At 43.8% G+C, this 25,271-nt stretch overlaps 1 protein-coding gene across 6 annotated transcripts in view; it reads left to right on the top strand.

Annotated features, from left to right (window-relative positions):
• Window positions 1-18,007, top strand: part of LOC127007891 (uncharacterized) — a 212,392-nt gene extending 194,385 nt beyond the window's left edge. For 5 of the 6 annotated variants that reach the window (XM_050879351.1, XM_050879345.1, XM_050879379.1 and 2 more), the window contains 2 exons: window positions 2,480-2,692; window positions 16,993-18,007. In XM_050879351.1, coding sequence (XP_050735308.1) covers window positions 2,480-2,692; window positions 16,993-17,190 — 411 coding nt within the window. In that variant the 3' untranslated portion in view covers window positions 17,191-18,007. Of the gene's footprint in view, window positions 1-2,479; window positions 2,693-12,984; window positions 13,015-16,992 lie in introns of those variants that run through there. The other variant, XM_050879360.1, reaches the window with a different exon arrangement.
• Window positions 18,008-25,271: the final 7,264 nt, after the last annotated feature.

The following is a 25,271-nucleotide window of genomic DNA, read 5'->3' as shown; positions in this document are numbered from 1 at the left end:
TGAAAGAAGTGATTAGTTGTGGTGACAGAGGACAGTGGGTAGTACAGTGGGTAGTATGTATTATTTTCTGAAGCTGTATTTGGAAAATAACCGTCGGGTATTGAAAACAAGAGTTCACAGCCTCAAAACCATCATTATGGACGCCCACCTTTTGAGCCCACCAGGACGCCATCAGCTAAAATGGTCACCCACCCTTTACAGGTTAAAAGGGGGGTCTACGTATACTGTACTTACAGTTAGGGAAGTTGATTATTTTGTCAAGCACTTCTTTGAAAGAACTGGCACTTTGGAGAAATAAGTACACCCAACCCTCTGCTACTGCACCTTCCACTGTCACAAGTCACTGCTGTCAGGCTCACCTGAAAGCTGCCATCCTCGTGCTATCATGCACACAAAACCTGGGTGTGACGGTGGATTTGAATCACCCGTGCTGTGCGGTGCGCGGCAGCTGATTGGTACTACGTCATCGACCGCCCTTACGTAGTGATTGGCAATGCTCCTGCCATTTTGCCACTTATTTCGTCAAGTGTGAGCCTCTCCACTGACAACATCAAAAGTTGTTCTGCATTCAGTCGACGAAACGGCCCCCAAACGTTGTCCACGGCTACAAAACGGACCAAACAAGTTGTGTCAAGATGGCGATGTCAGCCAATCAGCCCAAATAGTTGTGCAGGGTGCTGTGTTGGTGTGGCTGGAGGGGCTCAAGATTTGTAAAGAAAGGCATAGCCATAGCTACACAGGTGTCACCTATGTCACCTCTCCTGGACCTTCCTACCTTCTGTGCCTGTTTCATTCAACTGTGATTGCTGTTTCTGGCAAATGGTCCCCTGAAAGAGCTGCTGTAAGGGGGCTGTTGTTGATGGTGGTTTGTTGTACTCAGCTGATTGACTGTGCATATATGTTTTACAGGGCGCTACGGCGAGAGGGTAGATGCAGGCAGAGAGAATTAGTAAAAATAAGGGCAACACTTAATCCTGTCCAGCGAAGCACGTGGTCGCACAGCAAACAGCACACCTCTGCAGGCAGCTAACTCGGTTGACAATAAGCAGTACGCAGCACAACGCGAAATAGCACACGGCACACAGCACAGCAAGATCTTAAGTACAGTGCAGTACAGCACACGAGGGGAGTTGATGAGATGAAGAGCCTTAGACTCCACTCTGTCCAATAGAGCTGTGTGAGTGGAGCCCCCCCACATGTGAGATACATACTCCATACGAGGGCGGACAAGGCCCCTGTATATGGATAGCAACTGTGCGGGGGAGAAGAACTGGCGGAGACGATACAGAACACCCAACCTCGAGGAAGCTGATTTAGTGAGAGATGAGATGTGAAGTTTCCAGTTAAGATTTTGAGTTAAGGATAGACTGAGGATGTTTAGTGTTGAAGAAGGTGACAACTGAGTGTTGTCGAAGAATAGGGGATAGGTGTTTGGAAGATTGTGTTGAGTTGATAGGTGGAGAAATTGAGTTTTTGGGGCATTGAAGGACACAAGGTTCCTTTTACCCCAATTGGAAATGATAGTAAGGTCTGAGGTTAAGCGTTCTGTAGCCTCCAGCCTGGAGTCATGTAATTCCTGTTGAGAGGGTCTTCTGTTGAAAAAAGTTGAATAATGCAGAGTGGAGACATCAGCATATGAGTGGATTGGACAGTTTGTTATGGAAAGATGATCATTGATGAATAACAGGAAGAGAGTGGGTGATAGGACAGAGCCCTGTGGAACACCACTGTTAATTACAAAGTACTGTACACAATACAGGGCAGGGAAACCACAACAAACACTATCTCTTGCTCTTAACACAAACTCGATACTGCCCCCAGCTGGGTGCAACACTCACACTCGCCAGTCGCACGCTCCCACCACCTTGAAGCCCCCACACAGTACTGCTACCCACACAATAGAGCAAATCAGACCACTCTCGCTTTACTTATAGGCCAGCTGGCTGCTCCTGAGTCAACCAGAAGGTCGGCCTCACCTGAACATGGCACGTTCAAATAATGACTCTCCCACAGCTTAAGCCTTAAGGCAATCCCACACGTGTTACTCACAATGTGCGGCATATACAATGCTGTATCAAACAGTGACGGTCGTCACACTATCAACACCCTAACCATACCCTGAATCTCTACACTCCTACTTTTGAATTCTTATTCCCAGACACATATACTTTTCTCTCATTCTCAAGGCTTGTCAGCTACACACCTATTCAATTAATGCTCATTTCATGAAAAAATCTTGGAGAGTGAGCTAGGGTATAAAACTGAACTATTGTCAAAACAAAGATAGATAAAACATTCTTCACTTTGACAACAATTCCTGTTGATGCCTTTGCTCAGTTTTCCAGAGCAGCTTTTATCCTGAAATGTGGACTGACTGGAGTGGTGTGAACAGCCTCTACTTGCCTGCTGCAGTGCATACTCAGGAGCAAACACTCTCAGCCAGACTGGCATCCACATGTATGTTCCTCTCTCTCCTCAGTCCCGCTTGAAGATGTCGTCCATGGCGCTGCAGCGGTGGATGATGTCCATCATTTCGCTGGTGGTCATGTGGCTCGCCATGAACCTCGTCATCTGGCTCAACATCAACCCCTCCCTCATAGACCTGGCCAACTTCTTCCTGCCACTGTCTCTCCTTCCCCTCCTGGCCTCTGCCTATGCTGAGGTGAACCAGGAAGGCCAGCGTCTAATTAAGGTATGTATGTATGCATGTCGGTGTATATATACAGTAGGCACCTCCAAGGTGTGAGAATGTGGGCAGCATAAGCGCTTCTGTACAAGAAAATTCACAAAGAGGCACAAGGTTGTAAGGAGACTTCCTGCAGGGGCCGACAAACAGGTTACACATGCAGGCAGCTCCTCAAGATGGGATGTTGTTCACCAAATTGATCCCTGCACATCCAAATATACATCTCTCTCTCTCTCTCTCTCTCTCTCTCTCTCTCTAAAAGTCTCGGACCTGACAAAGTATATCCTATACTGCTTAAAGAAACAAAGAGCGAAATACTCTCCTCCCTCACTACCGTATTCAATATGTCCTTGCGACAAGGCATCGTCCCTTCGGATTGGAAAAAGGCTAACGTGACACCGATTTTTAAGAAAGGAGACAAAAAAATACCAGGTAACTACCGACTCATTAGTCTAACTTCAATTGTAGGTAAGCTACTCGAGAGCATAATTAGAGACAAAATTGTGAGTTACCTCGAAAGCCACTCATTATTTGGGGATTCACAACATGGCTTCCATAACAAAAGATCCTGCCTGTCAAACCTACTGACCTTTTATAACGATCTATTCTCAATTTATGACGTAACCAAATCAGTGGACGTAGTCTATCTTGATTTCCAGAAAGCGTTTGATAAAGTCCCGCATCATAAATTACTTTATAAATTAAAGCAAATAGGCATTGACGGTCAAGTAAACCAATGGATCGCGAATTTGTTGAGCAACAGACAACAAAGAGTTGTGATTGACGGATTTAACTCAGAGTGGGCGCCGGTCACTAGTGGCGTCCCTCAGGGCTCGGTTCTTGGCCCAGTGCTCTTCATTATTTACATCAACGACGTGGATGTTGGACTCAATAATCGCATTAGTAAATTTGCAGACGACACAAAGATTGGTAACTCGGTTCTCACTGACGAAGGCAGACAAAGCCTCCAAGGGGATTTGCACAAAATTTCAGCTTGGTCGGATAAATGGGAGATGCCCTTTAACGTAGACAAGTGCCAGGTCCTTCAAGTTGGAACAAAAAATAAGAAGTTCGATTACGAAATGTGCGGCGTTAAACTCATAAGCGTTTAATGCGTTAAGGACTTGGGGATTAAAATTGTGAGTTACCTTGAAAGCCGCTCATTAATTGGGGATTCACAACATGGCTTCTGTAACAAAAGATCCTGCCTATCAAACCTATCAACCTTTTATAACGACCTCTTCTCAGTTTATGACGTAACCAAATCATTGGACGTAGCCTATCTTGATTTCCAGAAAGCGTTGATAAAGTCCCACATCATAAATTACTTTATAAATTAAAGCAAATAGGCATTGACGGTCAAGTAAACCAATGGATCGCGAATTGGTTGAGCAACAGACAACAAAGAGTTGTGATTGACGGATTTAACTCAGAGTGGGCGCCGGTCACTAGTGGCGTCCCTCAGGGCTCGGTTCTTGGCCCAGTGCTCTTCATTATTAACATCAACGATGTGGATGTTGGACTCAATAATCGCATTAGTAAATTTGCAGACGACACAAAGATTGGTAACTTGGTTCTTGCTGACGAAGACAGGCAAAGAAATAAAAAGTTCGATTACAAAATGCGCGGCATGAAACTCAAAAGCATTCAATGCGTAACAGACTTGGGGGTCAAAATCACGTCACACCTCAAATTCTCACAGCGATGCATCGATGCAACAAATAAAGCGAACAGAATGTTGGGCTTCATTAAAAGACACTTTTTTTCAAGAATAAAGATACAATAGTTTAGTCAGACCGCACTTGCAATATGCAGTACAGTTTTGGTCTCCCCACCATGCAAAGGACATTGCTAAATTAGAAGGTGTTCAGCGTCGGGCAACGAAAATGATCCCTTCCTTGCGCAACAAATCCTACGAAGAAAGGCTTTCCACCCTTAACATGTTCTTTCTTGAGAAACGTCGCCTCCGAGGAAAACTGATCAAATGTTTTGAAATACTTAAAAGTTTCACGAATGTAGACAGATCAAAATTGTTTATGATCGATGACACTTTGCGAACGAGGAACAATGGCATAAAACTCAAATGTAGGCAAGTAAATTCAGACTGCACCAAATTTTTCTTCACCAACGTTGTAGTGCGAGAATGGAATAAGCTCCCACCTTCAGTGGTCCAGTGTAGCACGATTGACTCCTTCAAAAACAAGCTTGACCGTCACATCCTTCAACTTAATATTAACTAGAGTAGAAATGCAACGTTTTGGAGCCTTCTGATTAAACTGGATAAATTCAGATTCAACAGGGACATAGGCAAAAATTGGTTTACAAACAGGGTGGTGGATGAGTGGAATAGGCTTAGCAGTCATGTGGTGAGTGCCAATACAATTGTCACATTCAAAAATAGATTAGATAAATTCATGGACAGCAACATTAGGTGGGGTTAGATACACGGGAGCTACATGGGGGCTTAGGTTCAGAGGAGCTGCCTCGTACAGGCCTACCGGCCTCTTGCAGACTCCTATGTTCTTATGTTCTTATGTTCTTATGACAGACCACCTAGTCTGGACCATGGGGTCTGTGTCATCTGATTTGCTTTGTAAATTATGTAAATTCTCTCTCTCTCTCTCTCTCTCTCTCTCTCTCTCTCTCTCTCTCTCTCTCTCTCTCTCTCTCTCTCTCTCTCTCTCTCTCTCTCTCTCTCTCTCTCTCTCTCTCTCTCTCTCTCTCTCTCTCTCTCTCTCTCTCTCTCTCTCTCTCTCTCTCTCTCTCTCTCTCTCTCACACACATCAGAGGAACTGGTCTATAGTTCCCTGGGTCTTCCCAGCCTCATCTTTTGTAAATTGGTAGTGTGTGTGTGTGTGTCTGCTGCTCTTTTCCTGCCTGCCAGTGAGCTGCCTATGATGCATTGAATCTTATCAGCTAACTGCTTACTGCACCCTCTCAGCACCCTGCCCGACACACAATGCTTGTCTTACATCCAGACCTTCCATTATTTCTCTCACTTCTTGAACCGTATCTTGTACTCCTTTCTGGTGCTCCATATTTCCTTCTCTTCCTTCATGTCCCTCCCTTGTAAACACTGCCTGAAAACAACCATCCATGACTTCCACCATTGCTGCCACATCCTCATACTCTTCACCATCCTTATTCCTTCTCTGTTTTTCAGCTTGCTGTTGACTATCTATGAAATACCTTTGACTGGTCTTTATAATTTTCTATTACATTCCTTTCATAGTTCCTCTGCTCTTCTCTTTGTTCTCCTGTGAATTCTTTTCTTGCTCATTTGTGCTTCATCCAAAGGTCCTGTCTTGTCCTTCTCCACCCTCTCCATGCTACATTTCTCTCCCTTCGCTGTTTCACATCTTCTGTTAAGGGGAGAGTACGCTGTCGAATATTGAAATAAAAATTTTAAATATACGAAATTGAGTTCCATGTTGTTCCAACATCTACTGCCTTAGAGGCATCAAGTGGTGGTGTAATTTTTTGTCTTTTGTAAATTTGAATGCCCCTTGCAAAGGGATTTAAATACTGTGTGTAGGTGTGGCATGCTGGGAGTTATTACAGTGCATTTTTTTGCAATGAATAAAGTATAATAATCACATATCAGTGCATTCTAGTGAATCTCACAACTCATTTGGTGCCTCGTCATGGCACACCACTGCTCAGGGCCGCCGCTCTACAGCCTCCACCCTCAGTGCATGGGGAACGCTGGTTGGAAGGGAACCTCAGCTGCCTTCATAGAACAAGGACTGGAACTCAGAGAGAATCATCATCATTATCATCATTTCGTTTAACGTCTGTTTTCACTCTTCCTGAGCGGTTTGACGCTTTATGGCTCTCCTCCATTCTACTCTGTTTTCTGCCCAATGTTCATCCAATCCCATCAATGGCAAGTCTTCCTGTATACACTTCTCCATGTTTTCCTAGGTCTACCAACTGGTCTCCTTCCTCCCACCTCTAATATCTCCACAACTCCCAGCACTGTATCCTCCCCTGCTCTCTTCACATGTCCAAACCATTGGAGTCTTTCCCTTCTGAGCACTGTTTCCAGGTCCTCTACTCCACATCTGTTAGCTACCTCTGCACTGGACACCCTGTCTTGCCACCTGATCCCCGCCATATACCTCAGCCTTCTGCGATCACTTGCTCTCAATACCTCCATCAATTTTCTAGTTAGAGCCCATGTTTCTGCTCCATACAACATCACTGATCTAATACACTCTTGGTACACCCCTGCTCTGCTCTTTAGAGGGATGCTATGATTCACGAGCAGACTAGCCACCTCCCTCCACTTTAACCACGCTGCCGCCACTCTCGCCCTCACAGTCCTCTCCACTCCCGCCTCACAGTCCAGAACATCTCCCAAATAACAGAAATGTTCTACCTCATCCAGCTTTCCTCCATTCACCTCTACCTCATCCCTCTCAGTTTCTTGTCCTTGCTGTGTCCTTACACAAGCTGGACATGTAAAATTCTGCACTCCTCTTACATTTCTGAGGCCTGAGCATCTAGGGTGGCACCACTGCCTGCAACATGTGCACAAGACAGAATTTACACCTACTCCCTTCCCACAACATCCACATGGATATTTTCCTGATTTAATCTTTTCTCTTGCTTCTTTTCCAGTCACCATGTACTTTGTTTTTTCCATATTAATTTTCAAACCTCTCTCCTCCATTCCTTTCCTGTCTATCTAAAGCTTTTGAATCACTCCTTAACCGGAAGATTCAAAAGCACCTTTCCACTTCTAACCTTCTATCTGATCGCCAGTATGGTTTCCGCAAGGGGCGTTCTACTGGCGATCTTCTTGCTCTCTGAACTGATTCTTGGTCATCCTCTCTTCGCTGTTTCAGTGAAACTTTCTCTGTTGCACTAGACATATCGAAAGCCTTCGATAGAGTCTGGCACAAGTCTTTGCTTTCTAAACTGCCCTCTTTTGGATTCTATCCCTCTCTCTGTTCCTTTATCTCCAGTTTCCTTTCCGGCCGTTCTATCTCTGCTGTGGTAGACAGTCGTTGTTCTTCCCCTAAACCTATTAACAGTGGTGTTCCACAGGGCTCTGTCCTATCACCCACTCTCTTCCTGTTATTCATCAATGCTCTTTCCATAACAAACTGTCCTATCCACTCATATGCTGATGACTCCACTCTGCATTATTCAACTTTTTTCAACAGAAGACCCTCTCAACAGGAATTACATGACTCCAGGCTGGAGGCTGCAGAACGCTTAACTTCAGACCTTACTATCATTTCCAATTGTGGTAAAAGGAACCTTGTGTCCTTCAATGCCTCAAAAACTCAATTTCTTCACCTATCAACTCGACACAATCTTCCAAACACCTATCCCCTATTCTTCAACAACACTCAGCTGTCACCATCTTCAACACTAAACATCCTCGGTCTATCCTTAGCTCAAAATCTCAACTGGAAACTTCACATCTCCTCTCTTACTAAATCAGCTTCCTCGAGGTTGGGCGTTCTGTATCGTCTCCGCCAGTTCTTCTCCCCTGCACAGTTGCTATCCATATATAGGGGCCTTGTCCACCCTCGTATGCAGTATGCATCTCACGTGTGGGGGGGCTCCACTCACACAGCTCTCTTGGACAGAGCGGAGTCTAAGGCTCTTCGTCTCATCAGCTCTCCTCCTTTTACTGATAGTCTTCTACCTCTTAATTTTCACCGCTATGTTGCCTCTCTTTCTATCTTCTATTGATATTTTCATGCTGACTGCTCTTCTGAACTTGCTAACTGCATGCCTCCCCCCTTCCCGCTGCCCCGCAGCACACGACTTTCTATTCATGCTCATCCCTATACTGTTCAAACCCCTTATGCAAGAGTTAACCAGCATCTCCATTTTTTCATTGCCTTCACTGGTAAACTCTGGAACAGTCTTCCTTCATCTGTATTTCCTCCTGCCTATGACTTGACCTCTTTCAAGAAGAGTGTATCAAGACACCTCTCCACCCAAAATTGACCTCTCTTTTGGCCACTCTATACTTATCGCTATATAAGAGCAACAGTTAGCGGGCTTTTTTTTACATCTTCTTTTTGCTGCCCTTGAGTTGCTCTCTGTGCTGCATACAGCAGCTCCCATGGTGCCTCTCCTCTTGCTTCCTTTGTTGCCTCCTCCATTACTGTTATAAACAGGAGCGGGCTAAGGGCAGATCCCTGCTGAACACACACTCCAATTTTGAACTCATCTGATGTTCCCACCACTGTTTTCATTCTCAGTTTTGTACCTTCATATAGTCCCATCACCAGTCCAACCAATCTTTCTGGCACTCTTTGCCTTCTCAATGCCCATCATATAATTTCCCTTGGTACTCTGTCAAATGCCTTCTCTAGATCTACAAAAACGTGATACAGGTAACTCTCGATTTACGCGAATATTGTGTCCTTGAAGAGGTCGCGTAAATCAAAAACAATGTAAATCAAACAAGAGGTAGGTTTCTATTGAAAAATAAATATTCACTTCATTCAGTGGAGAGAGAGAGAGAGAGAGAGAGAGCATATCCATATCACTGAGATAACTACTCAGGCACTCAATCTCAGCCTCACTTGTGTGAGGAAGAAATGAGGGACACCATGAGCGACTGGCCAGTATTGGTTCCGTACCGTATAGCTGGTTCCGTTAGTACCAGTACTGGTACCAGTACCTGCCCACCCCTATTGTTGAGTAGCATGGCAGCATGGGTACTGTATAAATGTCTGCCAATGCGGCTAGAAAAGTTTTTTGTTTTTGTTTTTAATGCAAGATATTTTTATTGTTCAGAGACGTAACTCATGAAAATCATTTGTGTTGGACCTTTCATTGTAAGGTTTCTTATAAGACAGTTCTTGTGGTCAATAAAACTAAGTAACTATTGTTGTTCCAGTGGCGCGCGGGAAGAACTGAGCTCAGCTGTGTGGCCGCGGGAGCGACTGGCTAGTATTGGTATTGGTACCGAGCAGTCTGGTACCGGTACTGTACCATATAGCTGGTACCGTTAGTACCAATACTGGTACCGGTACCTGCCCACCCCTATTGTTGAGTAGCGTGGCAGCGTGGGTACTGTATTGTTGTTCAAGTGGCGTGCGGGAAGAACTGAGCTCAGCTGTGTGGCCGCGGCGCTGTGTGAGTCCAGTTGCGTGAGACATCTGGTGGCCACTCCATAAAATATTGTGTATAAGTGAAAAAAACGTGTAAATTAAACATTTATTTGGATTTTGGACCCCGCGTTATTTTAAAAACGCGTAAACCATACTCGCGTAAATCGAGAGTTACCTGTACAATCTCCTCCTCATCTCCATAAACCTTTCCTGAAGCCCTCTCATAGTATATATTGCTTCAGTTGTTGATCTCCCAGGGCAAAAGTCAAACTGACATTTATCGATTCTTATCATCCTTCTCAGCCTCTTCTCCAAGACTTTCATACACCTTCCTGCCGTGCTCCAGTAACCTTATCCCCCTAGAGTTACCACATTTCAAAGCATCTCCTTTCCCTTTAAAAATGGGTATAGTGTAGCTTCCCTTCCAGTCTTCTGGTATCTCTCCCTTTGTAATACATGGTTCAACACTCTTGTTAATCCCACCACTCTTTCCTTCCCTGGTGCTTTTATTAAGTCTTCTGTTGGCCCTGTAGGTCCTGCTGCTCTAACAATTTTCATTTCCTTTAGTGGTTCTTTTACTTCCTCTTTCGTAATTTTTTTCTTGTGTGGCTTATACTTTTTCAGTTTCATTTATCATATATTCATTTTCCTCATTTAACAGTTCACTGAAATATTTACTCCATCTTTCCAATATCTTTTCTTTTTCCACCATGATGTTCCCTCCTTCATCTTTTACAAACTTTGCCCAAACTACATTTGCTCTCTCTCTCTTTTCATTTGTTTTGCAATTTTAAACATCTCATTTTTGAGTTTCTCCCTTCTCTCTCCCTCACCCACTCTTCTGTTGCTTTCTTCTTTGCCTTCGCTGCCCTTTTCTTGACTTTTTCTTCTTTTCTTTAACCCGGTGGTAGCAGCGGGGATCATGTTTCTTAATGGTCCCTCCAAGCGAGAAAAATGAGAAAAAATCACCCCTCACAGAAACCATCTCATAATAATATATCAAAGCATTTGTGATCAGATTATGTATCTTCTATTTTGGGGGTGCTATATCACGGTGCAAATTTGGCCCGTCGCTGCTACTGGGCTAAACACCTCTCTATCTTCCTCCTCCTTTATCTTCTGCCATTTCTTGTATGCCTCCTTCTTTTCCATGATGGCCTGCTGCACTGTTCCATTCCACCACCATGTCTCTCTTTCCTTTCTTCTAATTCCTTTTGTTTCGCCACACTCTTCTCTCCCTGCTATCATGATATTTTCTTTCAGTTGTTCCCATCCTCCATTATTTGCCTCATTTTCCCTTTTCACTCTTTGTTCAAACTCTTCTGATTTCCTCCTCCCTCAGCTCCCACACTTTTATTTTTCTTTCTTCTTTCTTTTTTATCTTTTCTTCCCTGCCTTCGTGGCCATGTCAGCACACAGAAGTCTATGTTGTGGCAGGCACACCTCCCCCGGGATCACCTTCACATCTTTTATCCAAAAATCTTCATCCTTTCTGTACACTATGAAATGCCGAAGGTTTTTCTCTTTTTCTATTCTGCAACGTGACCTCTGCATGTATCAAAACACACAAGAAATTAATCAAGACAACTGAGAGGGTATTCGCCGGCTGCCTGGGATTGAACCCGCGACCAGCGTGACGGGAGAGCCACTCCTTACCGAGTCGGCCAAAGAGGTACCCTGCTCGCTAAGTGGGCTATGGGAGGCTCCCTTATCAGGCCTAGTCCCTGCACTACAACTATATATGTAGTCTATTTGCATTTCCAATCTTCCACTTTTATATGTTACCATCTTTTCTCTTTCTTTCTTGAACATAGTGTTTGCCACAACCAGTCTCCTGCCCTCACAAAACTCCAATATTTTCTCCGGGACGGGAGACATGTCCATCAGCAACAATGGGTCAGCTAGTCAGCGACACACACACACACACGTATTTATACTTAGATATTACGTAATCTTCACAGAGAAATAATTTTAGATTTTTGATGATCTGAATTGTCTTTGAGGCTTTATAGTGACGGGAATTAAGGCTGCGAGTTAAACAGACCCTCAAGCCTATTTCCTGTTTGATGGTAAGGAGCATTAGTCACTGCCTGCCTCTGTGAAGGACAGCATTGCACGCGGTATTTTCAGTTTAATAAGAAAAAGTGTTTCAGACTGTTCGTGATGTTTTACCTCATCATCATCATCATGTAGAAGACATTCATTATTGCATTTCTAAATTGAAGTCATGTAATCTGGTATATTTCTAACTACATATTATAATATAATATAATATAATACAATATTATAATTTCACGGTCACACACACACGGTACACACTGAAACGCGTCACTAACATTGCCAGTGAATGCGTCACCGTGGTATAGTTGCCAGATACTGCCACCAGGCTAAACATTCTGAAAACCGGTACACTGCTCTCTATCGTCAACTGTACAGGCATGTTCAGGGGGTGTTTTTTGCTGTGAGTGCAACTGGTGCTTGCAGCGAGCTTTTAGCACCACCAGCAAGTGACGCTAGTGCTCGCTCTTTTAACCTCTGTATCTCAAAAACTTTTCATCACAGCTAAAAATCAAAAACACCATTGGAAAGAGGAGGCCAAGATCTATACGATTCGGTAATGTAAGCCTCTCCTGTGAAAGTACAGGCACATTCAGGGGGTGTTGCCTGTGAAGACGTACATTTATACGTGCGCGACGGTCAGCCGTAAGGCAATTACTGAGTAGATCTCTTGATGGTGGGGTGCTGGCAGGGCAGTATTGCCAACTGCAAAATTTACAACCATTTGGTCAAAATATCAGTCATGTGATAGGTGAAGCTATGCAAAAATATTGCTATATTGGTCAACAACATCCACCAGTTGCTCGTCCGTAGATTTTCTGCGCTTTTCCGCGCTAGGCTGATATGATTTTCCACCAAATTTAGTGGAGAACCCACTCAATTGGCAATTCTGTGTTGTGAGAAATATTGTTGGAGCACTCTGATATGCGGGAGATTTGAGTGTGGTTGGAGCTCGCAGCAAGCATTTAGCACCACCAGCAAATACGCCTAACGCTCGATGCGAGCGTTTAGCAATGAAAGGGTTAAGTGGTGGCCCTAGCCTTTGCCTGAACGAAAAAGGCAAACCCTACCAGGCAGCAGGGGGCTATGAGGTTTACCACCCGCTATTTCACTTATAGCTGCGACTGGATGGCTATTGACTCTGATAAATATGAGTTCATCTGCCCTTAGAATGGTCTTGTTTTTAATCCACCTGGGGGTCCAGCACACCCTCCTCACTGCTCCAAAACAAAACCAGTGGGGTTGCTGGTTTAGTCGCTGACTACCCGACCATGCGGCTGGTTGTACTGGGTTACATGTTACCAGTAGCAGAGCACTAGTACCTTAACTGCCCAATTTCTCCAGTCTTTCTTCATAAGTATGTTCTCTCAGAGCTTCCGGTAGTTTGGTCGCTGCTCTTTGTATTCTTTCCAACTTTCTAATTTCTTTCTTCAATCTAGGTGACCACACTAATGCTGCATATTCCAGTCTTGGACGTATCATCGATGTTATTATTTTCTTCACCATTTCTTCATCTAAATATGTAAATGCTGCTTTTATGTTTCTAAGAAGATTGTATGTTTCCCCAGTTATCCGGTCTATATGTTTTCCAAAGGATAACTTGTCTGTTATGATCACTCCCAGATCTTTTTCCTCTGTTTTTTTTCATGATTCTTTCATTACTCAGAGAGTAGTTCCCCGATATTCGTCTACTGCTCTTACCAAACTCCATCACGCTACACTTCTCTGTATTGAATGTCATTTCACATTTGCGTGACCATTCACTTATTCTATTGAGATCTTGGCTCAGGGCTACACAGTCTTCTTCATTAGCCACCCTCCTCATTATTTTGGCATCATCAGCAAACATATTCATATAGCTTGTCACCCCTTCTGTCACGTCATTAATATATACAGTCGTCCCTCAAATAGTATGGGGGTTAGGGACCCAGGACCCCCGTACTGTTTGAAAATCCGTATAAAATTAGTGCCCCCCCTAGAAACACTCCTGGGCACTCCTACAGAATCCGAGTCCGGCTTGGCTCAGCTGTTACCCACGGGCCCAAGTTGCCAGTTATGCATTTTCTGCTGCAGTCACAGTGCAGTGTTACAACGATGGTGTGTCGAAGGAGGCGATGCCCCCCCGTTAAAGGTCAGGATATTTAAAATTCGGTTGGATTAGTTAAAATATGCGTCCCTTAACTATATAATATGGAGGTGTAATGTCATATTTTGGAGGTGCGGAGTTAATCTCCACAATTACTGTTTTATATCTTATTTCAAGTATGAATTAGAGAGCAATAAAAATTGTGGTAGAGAGCAAGAGAGTGTGAGTGTATGACATGGCTCGCTCGTGACAATGTGGAAGGCAGCGCTGCCAGGATGGCTCCGCTGCCCAGCCTGGAAACACTACAGCAAAAAATGCTATTATGCATAACTGCCAAATTTGGCCGGCAAGTAGAAGCTGAGCCAGGCGGGACCCAGATTGACGTGGTAAGCTCTCCCTACCGCATCTTAACTCATACCAAAACGTAACTTCTAATAAATCTGAATTCTTCTGCAAGGTGAATAGCTTTCCCGAACGCTTTGGGGTGCATTCAACAGGTGTTTTGGCTTGTCTCTTGGGTCCCATGTTCATGTTATGTGGTAATGGAGAAGTGTAGCTGAGGTTGTGCACACACACGGACTTACGGAAAGCACATAGGTTTCAATGTGGCAGAACAGTGTTCCTGATGTTGTGCACACACACGGACTGAGGGGATACGCATGGGAGGCAGTCTGTTAGCACAGTGTTGCCACCCACGCCATGGCTACTTGGTGCCACGAGCGGGAAATTTAAAAATCCTAAAAAAAAATAGTCCATGACAATCCGCATAAAACTGAAACCGTACTATTGGAAACCGTACTATTTGAGGGACGACTGTATTACAAACATAAATCGGAGCTAACGCCAATCCTTGGGGGACTCCACTTGTCACTTCCATCCAGCTTGATTTATTATTCCTGATTACTGTTCTCATTTCTCTCTGACAAAAAGTCCATAATCCAATCCAATAGTGAACCACCCAGACCTCCAACATGATTAAGTTCCCATATTAATCACTTGTGTGGTACTTTTTCAAACGCCGCCTTTAACCCGTGGGCTTGGGCTATGGGAAAGCCGAGAAGTGGCCGTGACACGACAAAATTACACTGCATTTTGGGACTGAGAAAGGAGCATGGAAGGTATATCAGAGTACTCCTCTCATAACCATAAAGCCATTAAAAATATTTAATTTTACTCAAACTCCATTCTTTTTGGGTGGTGTTTGTTACAAAATAAACAGTCTTGTGACGCGTGGCATCTAGCTGAGTCGCTTGTTGTGTACTATAGAGAATTTGACAAGTGATTACTGTATGGATAGCTAATTCAGTCTGCCATGACTGTACAGCACCACCTATGACAAAAAAGCCCACCTCAAGATCATTCACCCACCACAATGACCCAGGGCATGCATGGTGGGTTATTCTATGCCGCCACTGCCAACAATTAGCCTGAAATAGGTGTTTTATGGCGAGCCCTTTTTAGGGTCCACCGTACCACAAACAGGACTCGTGAAAGCCCTGAAAAGGGTCTGCCGACATTCTCAGGTTAAGTCCAGATACACACAATCTGCCCAACTGTCCCTTTCCTGTATTATATCAATTACTCTTGAATAGAAGCTGATCAGATTAGTTACACAAGACCGTCCTCCTCTGAATCCGAATTGGCTATTTGTTAATACAGTCGTCCCTCAAATAATACGGGGGTTAGGGACCCAGGACTCCCGTACTATTCAAAAATCTGTATAAAATTAGTGCCTCCCTTAGAAACACTCCTGGGCTGCGTTTGAGAGAGGGAATCGGGACTCTCGGAATGTCACGAGTGCTCTCAGATGCGTGACGCGGCACCACAGATTGCCAACTTGGCATGTCTGTTGGCTTCCGGCTTTGAGAGGTGGAGCGCCTTTGTGCTGTGATGACATCATCAGCAAATATGGCGGCCCAAACAAACACATATAAGTGTTTCCATTGCATTTCACCTCTCTGTGCCACCATAACCACTGCAGCTTCCTTTTCATCTTCTGTTGTAAGGAGTTCGTCAGCCTGGACAGCTAGTAATCCATGTTGAACGTTGCCAGGAAGATCAGCGTATGCCATTTTGCTGCGAGTGAGACGCCGTTACCATAGCAATGACGAGGCTTGGTTAAAGGACGGCCTTTATCTCCACTCTTGCAGCACTCTTGGAGCACTGGCAGTTACTGCGGCAAGAATTTCTTTTACACTATTATTTTCAGGGTGTTGCCCCTGAGGGAGTAAGCCGTTTCAAAGGCTGTAGTTGGGACCGAAAGGGACAACTACCTCACGAACCAAGACCAAGACCAAGATCATAGATACAGCGAACACTGCTCTCATTCACGTGGTATGCTCTCCCTACGGCAACATAACTCATCCCAAAATGTAACTTCTCCGAAATCTGAATTCTTCTGCAAGGTGAACACCTATCTCAGATGCTTTGGAGTGCTTTCAGCAGGTGTTTTGGTAGAACAGTTGCCACTCACGCCATTGCCACTTGGTGCCACGAGCAGAAAATTTAAAAATCCTAAAAAAAATTCTTCCATGACAATCCGTATAAAACCGAAACCGTACTGTTGGAAACCGTACTATTTGAGGGACGACTGTATACTGTTTTCTTCTAAATACTCCACCCATCTGTTTTTTATAATTTTCTCACACATCTTTGCTACTACACTTGTTAATGACACTGGCCTATAGTTCAACGGGTCTTCCTTACTTCCTCCTTTATGTATTGGGACGATGTTAGCCCTCTTCCAGTCTCTCGGTACCTTCCCTTGTGCTAGTGAGACATTAATCAAGTTGCTCAACTTTTCAGCTATTTGCTGGTTACACTCTTTTAGCACCCAATTTGATATACCATCCAGTCCTGCTGATTTCCTTGCATCCAATTCTTCCAATAATTTTCTAACTTCATCTGCTGATGTTTGTATTCTCTCCAGACCCACTCTATTCCCCGTGTGTGTGTGTTCCATTGATTAGTGTTACTTTGTATGTGTATGTTAAGAAGGTTCAAGTACCTACAGCCATAGGTACAAAGATTTTCCCACAAGTTAGGTCAGTAACCTCTTTTTCCCTTCCTCTGTGTAGTTCATCTGCCCCCTGGAGGAGAGGCTACAGCTGATATACGTGCTGCAGATGTCACCGCTACAGATGACAGTGTATGGCTTTAGCCTGACCTACTCCACCATCACCACAGCAGCCTTTGGCATCCTCTTGGCCTTTGCTTCAAAAGTGTTGATTCAAGAGATATCAGGTGGGATGGTCACAGCCGCTAGTCCCAGGTAGGCTTGCCTGCTGCTTGGTTGTCTTGTTTTTCTTGCTGTGATCGGCTTCTCCTGAAAGTTGGGAAGGATAAAACACAAAGAGGAAAGAAAACTGTTTTAGAGTTTACCAGTGATAGAGATGAAAGAAGGAAGATACTGGTTAACCTTTGCATTAGGAAGTTGGTGGGAATTGCATAGAGCAAGGCTTCTGAAAGTGTGGGGACATAGAGTTAACAAGCTGAAAAGAGAAGTTTACATGATAAGGCAAGGCAGTAAGGGAAGCAACATTGTGCCTTACCTGTGCCTATAAACTTTTATAAGCATCAAATGCAGCTGTGTACCTAACTGGTGTATTGAATCTTGCGTGTCTTCTTACTGTATATACTCTGGTCAGGCAAATGTTGTCTATTAATTTTAAGAACAAATATTTGAATTGTACTATTCTAGGGAGTTCCTCCTCCTCCTCCTCCTTATCATCATTATCGTCATCTTCCTCTTTCCCTAGAGGTCAACCTCTCCAGCACACTGCCCTACACACAAGTATATACAGAAAACATTTTAATATTTTAATGGAATGATATATTTTTATTATTATTTATAAGCTGCCGCACATTAACACAGACAGAAAATAATGGAATGATATATTTTTGATCAATATGTATAAGCTGCCAGCATATTACTTTAATGTAGGCAGAAGAATATTTTAGTGGAATGATATATTTTTGACCATTATTTATAAGTTGCCAGCAGGTTACTCTCAGTGTGAGTAATGCAGGCAGAAAAGATCTTAATGTCAACAGAATATTTTTAATCAATAAATTTTATGTAGCAGAAAGTAATTTTGTAGTGTTATTTCTAACAATAGGATCCTTGGTTCAGCGGCTAATCACACTGACGTGATTTCTTGATGTATAAATAAAAACCCACACTGGCAGATGATAGTTCTATATATTTTCTGCCAGTGTGGGTTTTTATTTATTCATTTCTAACAAGCCAAGTTCTCTCCCATAAACATTCCTCCTCATATTATAATGACTATTTCTGCCCTATATATTATAATGCCATGACTCTGCATGTGTTGAGTGTATGATGTTGACCTGATAATGAGGGTCCTGCTTCAGTATGAATGAATTATTTATCATAATTTATTGTGGAAAATTTCAACATTCGTGCCTCGGAGTCCCCGTCTGGTGAGTGAGCCATAAGTGTCCCCAGGTCAGATGTTTCTTATGATGTCGACCAAAAGAGGTGTCCTGATAACTTTCAACTTTTTCTTCAGCAATTTCTGCAATTTTCGAGGTCTTTGCTCCAATTTCCATTATGCGAAACACCGTCTCTCCTCCTCTAAACCTCACTTTCTCTTTGTAACCGAAACACAGGTTCCTGAGGCTGCTGACAGTACTCTCTACTCTGTTCCCTCCTGCTGTCTGAATGGTGACTGTTCCCTCCTGCTGTCTGAATGGTGACTGTTCCCTCCTGCTGTCTGAATGGTGACTGTTCCCTCCTGCTATCTCAATGGTGACTGTTCCCTCCTGCTATCTCAATGGTGACTGTTCCCTCCTGCTGTCTGAATGGTGACTGTTCCCTCCTGCTATCTCAATGGTGACTGTTCCCTCCTGCTATCTCAATGGTGACTGTTCCCTCCTGCTATCTCAATGGTGACTGTTCCCTCCTGCTGTCTGAATGGTGACTGTTCCCTCCTGCTATCTCAATGGTGACTGTTCCCTCCTGCTGTCTGAATGGTGACTGTTCCCTCCTGCTATCTCAATGGTGACTGTTCCCTCCTGCTGTCTGAATGGTGACTGTTCCCTCCTGCTATCTCAATGGTGACTGTTCCCTCCTGCTGTCTGAATGGTGACTGTTCCCTCCTGCTATCTCAATGGTGACTGTTCCCTCCTGCTATCTCAATGGTGACTGTTCCCTCCTGCTATCTCAATGGTGACTGTTCCCTCCTGCTATCTCAATGGTGACTGTTCCCTCCTGCTATCTCAATGGTGACTGTTCCCTCCTGCTATCTCAATGGTGACTGTTCCCTCCTGCTATCTCAATGGTGACTGTTCCCTCCTGCTATCTCAATGGTGACTGTTCCCTCCTGCTATCTCAATGGTGACTGTTCCCTCCTGCTGTCTGAATGGTGACTGTTCCCTCCTGCTATCTCAATGGTGACTGTTCCCTCCTGCTATCTCAATGGTGACTGTTCCCTCCTGCTGTCTGAATGGTGACTGTTCCCTCCTGCTATCTCAATGGTGACTGTTCCCTCCTGCTATCTCAATGGTGACTGTTCCCTCCTGCTGTCTGAATGGTGACTGTTCCCTCCTGCTATCTCAATGGTGACTGTTCCCTCCTGCTATCTCAATGGTGACTGTTCCCTCCTGCTATCTCAATGGTGACTGTTCCCTCCTGCTATCTCAATGGTGACTGTTCCCTCCTGCTATCTCAATGGTGACTGTTCCCTCCTGCTATCTCAATGGTGACTGTTCCCTCCTGCTATCTCAATGGTGACTGTTCCCTCCTGCTATCTCAATGGTGACTGTTCCCTCCTGCTATCTCAATGTGGACTCTGCAGCTATAACAACAGAGATTAAATTGTACATAGGGACTACTATAGGGACCTGAGGTGAACTCAGTGGTGGTGGACATGGAGGTATTAATGGTGGAGTGGCCCACAGCGCCGAGCGCGCTGTACTGGTGAGTGAAGCCAGTTTTCGTGATCTCAGCTGTCAAATCGGCCGCCACATTGTTCAAGCCGTGAGGTACGAATACGAGGGTGGAGCGCGCCTAACATGGAGGGCGCTTGCCCTCAGAGTACCGCATCCATGGAGTACCGTAATGTTTTTATTTTCTCTTCTTACTGTTTTCCAGCACTTGAACATGCAGGCGGATGAAATTAAAATAATTTTTCACCCCTAACCTTTATTGCACCTTAACAAATACTTAAGCTACCCTTACCAAACATACTACAAACCATTAAACAGTAATAGTTTATTGAGCATTGCTCTGCTTTTTACATTTTTTTTAATTAAGTTTTTTCTAAATGTAAACTGTTGGCATGAATACTTGTATCTGACCTGCAGATAATTTTCAGCAACTGCCTTGATGAGTAAAACCAGATGATTCTTTAGAGGCTCACTTTCCATCATATGGCTGGACAGATCTGAAAATACTTTCTTGTTTTCAAAAGCTGACAGCAATTCAGTAACAATTTTATGGCAAGCATACGTTGAAAGGCTTGCATAGGGATGCTTGTTGCTGCCTATCAGTACTTTTTCTTTGATTTTTTTTTTTTTTTGCATTCTATACATACGCTTATCACATCTTTTGATGGAAAACACAGGTTGCCCTTGTTTTTTACACTTATCAGCTCATGAGATTTGTAAACCCTGCACCCTTATGCACATCATGCATTAATACATTACTTTCAAGTGTTTGGTCAGATTGCTGGTGACGTAAGGTCAGGCCAGGTGATGTAATGACTGCTGTAAGATAGATCTTACCCTCAGTAAGAGACATGAACAGTAGTTTCATTATCTCTTCGTACACCTGTCTGTGAATCAGCTTCGTAATTTATTACTGTAACTATACCGTAACAGGTAAGAAAATACTGTACATGATATCCAAGAAGCGCAGTAATGTATTCATCATCACCAAGAAATGCGGTGAGGACAATTCATCACCAAGATGTGTGGTCTCCTTTACTAATACAAGTTAGAAAATTGTAAGCGGCAAGCATGTGCTGCCAGTCTGCCACACGAACCCTCATGAACTGTCACACGCGGACACGTGGTCTGGCCAGCCGCTCATGGAAGTACATCCATTTGGCCACTCCTCCCGGGCTTGAACAATATGGCCGACTGACAGTTTAGTGGCTTCAAACTGCGAGACTCCATGCCCCCCCCTGGTGGTGGATGACCCAGGGAAAGGGGAAGGTAGTGCTGAGTGAATAAGGCAAGTATCTCATATGGAAGGGAGGGATATATATATTCAGGTGAGGAGACAAGTTGCATCCACGTGCCCATTGGACAATCACCATGAAGTTAAACCATAGGAGGGGGAGGAAGGAGGGCTAAATCATTAGGGATACATTTCAAATCAGTTTATTGGCTTGCTTGATGAAGCGCTGGAGAGAGGGATGGACCACACACACACATTGAGTGTATTTCCTTAAGGGTTTACTTCCAATACAAATCAGAACAACTTATCTGTCTGTTTAATACTGACTGACAATAGAAAAATCTGTCCTGTCTTGATACAGATTTAGACGCCTACATTTCACAGCCACTGGATCAGCCACACAACCTAAATACCACTCAAAAGAACAAATATAGATGACTTTCGTGGTTGTTGTGCTGGGAGAACGTGGATGTGTGTGTGTGTGTGTGTGTGTGTGTATTTACCTAGTTGTGACATACGGGAAAAGAGCTACGCTCGTGCTGTCCCGTCTCCATATCCTCTCTTATCCAACTTTTCCTTAAAATCATGAATGTTTCTTGCACAAACCACCTCCTCCTCCAGTCCATTCCACAGCTCAATGCTTCTGTTTGGGAAGCTAAACTTTTTCACATCTCCCCTACACGTGGTCACCCTCAACTTCTTTCCATGTCCTCTCGTTTCTCTCTCGCTCCACACACACAGGTCCTCTCTGTCCAAATGCTCCACCCCGCTCGCCACCCTGTACACCACTATCAGGTTCCCTCTCTCTCTTCTGCTCTCCAGTGTTGTTAGTCCCAATTTCTCCAGTCTTTCTTCATACGTATGTTCTCTCAGAGTTTCCGGTAATTTAGTCGCTGCTCTTTGTATTCTTTCCAACTTTCTAATTTCTTTCTTCAATCTAGGTGACCACACTAATGCTGCATATTCCAGTCTTGGACGTATCATCGATGTTATTATTTTCTTCACCATTTCTTCATCTAAATATGTAAATGCTGCTTTTATGTTTCTAAGAAGATTGTATGTTTCCCCAGTTATCCGGTCTATATGTTTTCCAAAGGATAACTTGTCTGTTATGGTCACTCCCAGATCTTTTTCCTCTGTTTTTTTCATGATTCTTTCATTACTCAGAGAGTAGTTCCCCGATATTCGTCTACTGCTCTTACCAAACTCCATCACGCTACACTTCTCTGTATTGAATGTCATTTCCCATTTGCGTGACCATTCACTTATTCTATCGAGATCTTGGCTCAGGGCTACACAGTCTTCTTCATTAGCCACCCTCCTCATTATTTTAGCATCATCAGCAAACATATTCATATAGCTTGTCACCCCTTCTGTCACGTCATTAATATAAGTTACAAACATAATCGGAGCCAACACCGATCCTTGGGGGACTCCACTCGTCACTTCCATCCAGCTTGATTTATTATTCCTGATTACTGTTCTCATTTCTCTCTTCGTCAAAAAGTCCACAATCCAATCCAATATTGAACCACCCAGACCTCCAACATGATTAAGTTTCCATAGTAATCACTTGTGTGGTACTTTATCAAACGCCTTCTTTAAGTCCAGAAACACACAATCTGCCCAACCGTCTCTTTCCTGTACTATATCAATTACTCTTGAACAGAAGCTGATCAGATTAGTTACACAAGTCCGTCCTCCTCTGAATCCGAATTGGCTATTTGTTAATATACTGTTTTCTTCTAAATACTCCACCCATCTGTTTTTTATAATTTTCTCACACATCTTTGCTACTACACTTGTTAATGACACTGGCCTATAGTTCAACGGGTCTTCCTTACTTCCTCCTTTATGTATTGGGACGATGTTAGCCCTCTTCCAGTCTCTCGGTACCTTCCCTTGTGCTAGTGAGACATTAATCAAGTTGCTCAACTTTTCAGCTATTTGCTGATTACACTCTTTTAGCACCCAGTTTGATATACAAACCGGTCCTGCTGATTTCCTCGCATCCAGTTCTTCCAATAAAGTGTGTGTGTGTGTGTATTTACCTAGTTGTATTTATCTAGTTGTGACATACGGGAAAAGAGCTACGCTCGTGCTGTCCCGTCTCCATATCCTCTCTTATCCAACTTTTCCTTTAAATCATGAATGTTTCTTGCACAAACCACCTCCTCCTCCAGTCCATTCCACAGCTCAATGCTTCTGTTTGGGAAGCTAAACTTTTTCACATCTTGCCTACACGTGGTCGCCCTCAACTTCTTTCCATGTCCTCTCATTTCTCTCTCGCTCCACACACACAGGTTCTCTCTGTCCAGATTCTCCACCCCGCTCGCCACCCTGTACACCACTATCAGGTCTCCTCTTTCTCTTCTTCTCTCCAGGGTTGTGAGCCCCATGCTACTGAGTCTCTCCTCATACGTCCGATCACTAAGTTCCGGTACTACCTTAGTTGCCACTCTCTGCACTCTTTCCAGCTTTCTTATGTTCTTCTTTTTGTGAGGAGACCAGACCACTGATGCATACTCCAACCTTGGCCTTATCATTGCAACTATTATTTTCTTCATCATCTCTTCGTCCAAATACACAAATGCCGTCCTTATGTTCTTCAGCAAATTCAATGTTTGTCCCGTTATCCTGTTGATGTGTTTGTCCGGTGACATGTTCTCTGAGATAGTCACTCCCAAATCTTTTTCTTCCATTCCTCTGCATATTATCTCACTTCCCATCTTATTATCATATTCACATCTTCCGCTCCTACCAAACTATTTTTTTACATTTCCCAAGGTTGAATTCCATCTGCCATGTACCACTCCACTCCCATATTTTGTCCAGGTCCCTCTGCAATGCCTCACAGTCCTTCACATCATTGACTCGTCTCAACAGCTTTGCATCATCTGCAAACAAACTCACATAGCTGGTCACTCCGTCCACCATATCATTTATATAAACAGCAAACATTATTGGCGCCAGCACTGAACCTTGTGGGACCCCACTCCTCACTGGGCACCAGTTGGAAACCCTGTCCCTGATTATTGTGTCCTCATTTCCCTATTAGTTAGGAAGTCCTCCAGCAACTTAATAAGTCCATCACCCACTCCACCCCTATTTTTAATTTTCAAAATTAGTCTTCTGTGCGGTACCTTGTCAAATCATCATCATCATCATCATCATTTCATCGACGCCTGCTCCTAGGAGCTCCCACCAGGGGATGGCCACGGCAGAAGAGCTTCCAACTTTCTCTATCCAGACACTCCCTCCTTGCCTGCTCAAAGTTTCTCAAAGATCTTTTCCCCCTCTCCCTAACGTACTCTTGCACTCTATCCCTCCATTTCACTGGAGGTCGTCCTCTAGCATTCCCTCCCTCTATCTCACTCACATACACCCTTCTGGTCATCTTACTTTCCTCCATCCACTCCATGTGGCCAAACCACTTTAAAGTCTGTCGCTTCACTTCTTCCACCACTCCACACTTCTTCCCTTTACCCCTGTGACACATTCCAAAACACACTTTCATTACTCATTCCATCCATTCTACTCACACCACAAGCACTCCTCAAATAACTCATTTCCACTGCCTGCACTCTAGACCTCTGACTTTCATTCCAGGCCCACGTTTCACTTGCATATGTGAGGGTTGGTACTATTATTGTATTTCTCAAATCCCTCTTTACCTCCATGCTCACACTTCTGCCATTCATGATTCGTCCCAAAGACCCTACCACCCTTCTTCCTTGCAATGCCCTTTCTCTTATCTCTCCCTCCATACCACCATGCTTACACATAACTGATCCAAGGTACTTAAACTCATTGACCTCCTCCATTTCTTCACCATTCAAAATTATTTTGCATTCTTTTTCACATTCAATTCCCACTCTATATGGGCATACAAAATCCACAACCTCACTTCTACTTCGCTCACAAACCATCACTTTACTTTTGTTGACATTTACTTTCAGCTTTCTCCTGTTACAGACACTATCAAAAACACTGACCAAATTTTGTAGGTCACTTTCATTTTCTGCAATGAGCACCGTGTCATCAGCAAACAGTACTGAATTCAGTACCCACTTCCTTCCCTCATCGAACAGTCTTACTCCAACTTCCCCAACTCTGCCCTTCATTTCTCTAATGACACCATCCATATAAATATTGAATAACCATGGTGACACCCTTGTCTTAAGCCCACTTTTATCTCAAAATGTTCACTTG

This window comes from Eriocheir sinensis, chromosome 4 (assembly GCF_024679095.1).
Source record: "Eriocheir sinensis breed Jianghai 21 chromosome 4, ASM2467909v1, whole genome shotgun sequence".
NCBI lineage: Eukaryota > Metazoa > Arthropoda > Malacostraca > Decapoda > Varunidae > Eriocheir > Eriocheir sinensis.
The sequence above is the reverse complement of the archived record's forward strand: the minus strand, read 5'-3'. Positions and strand labels throughout refer to the sequence as shown.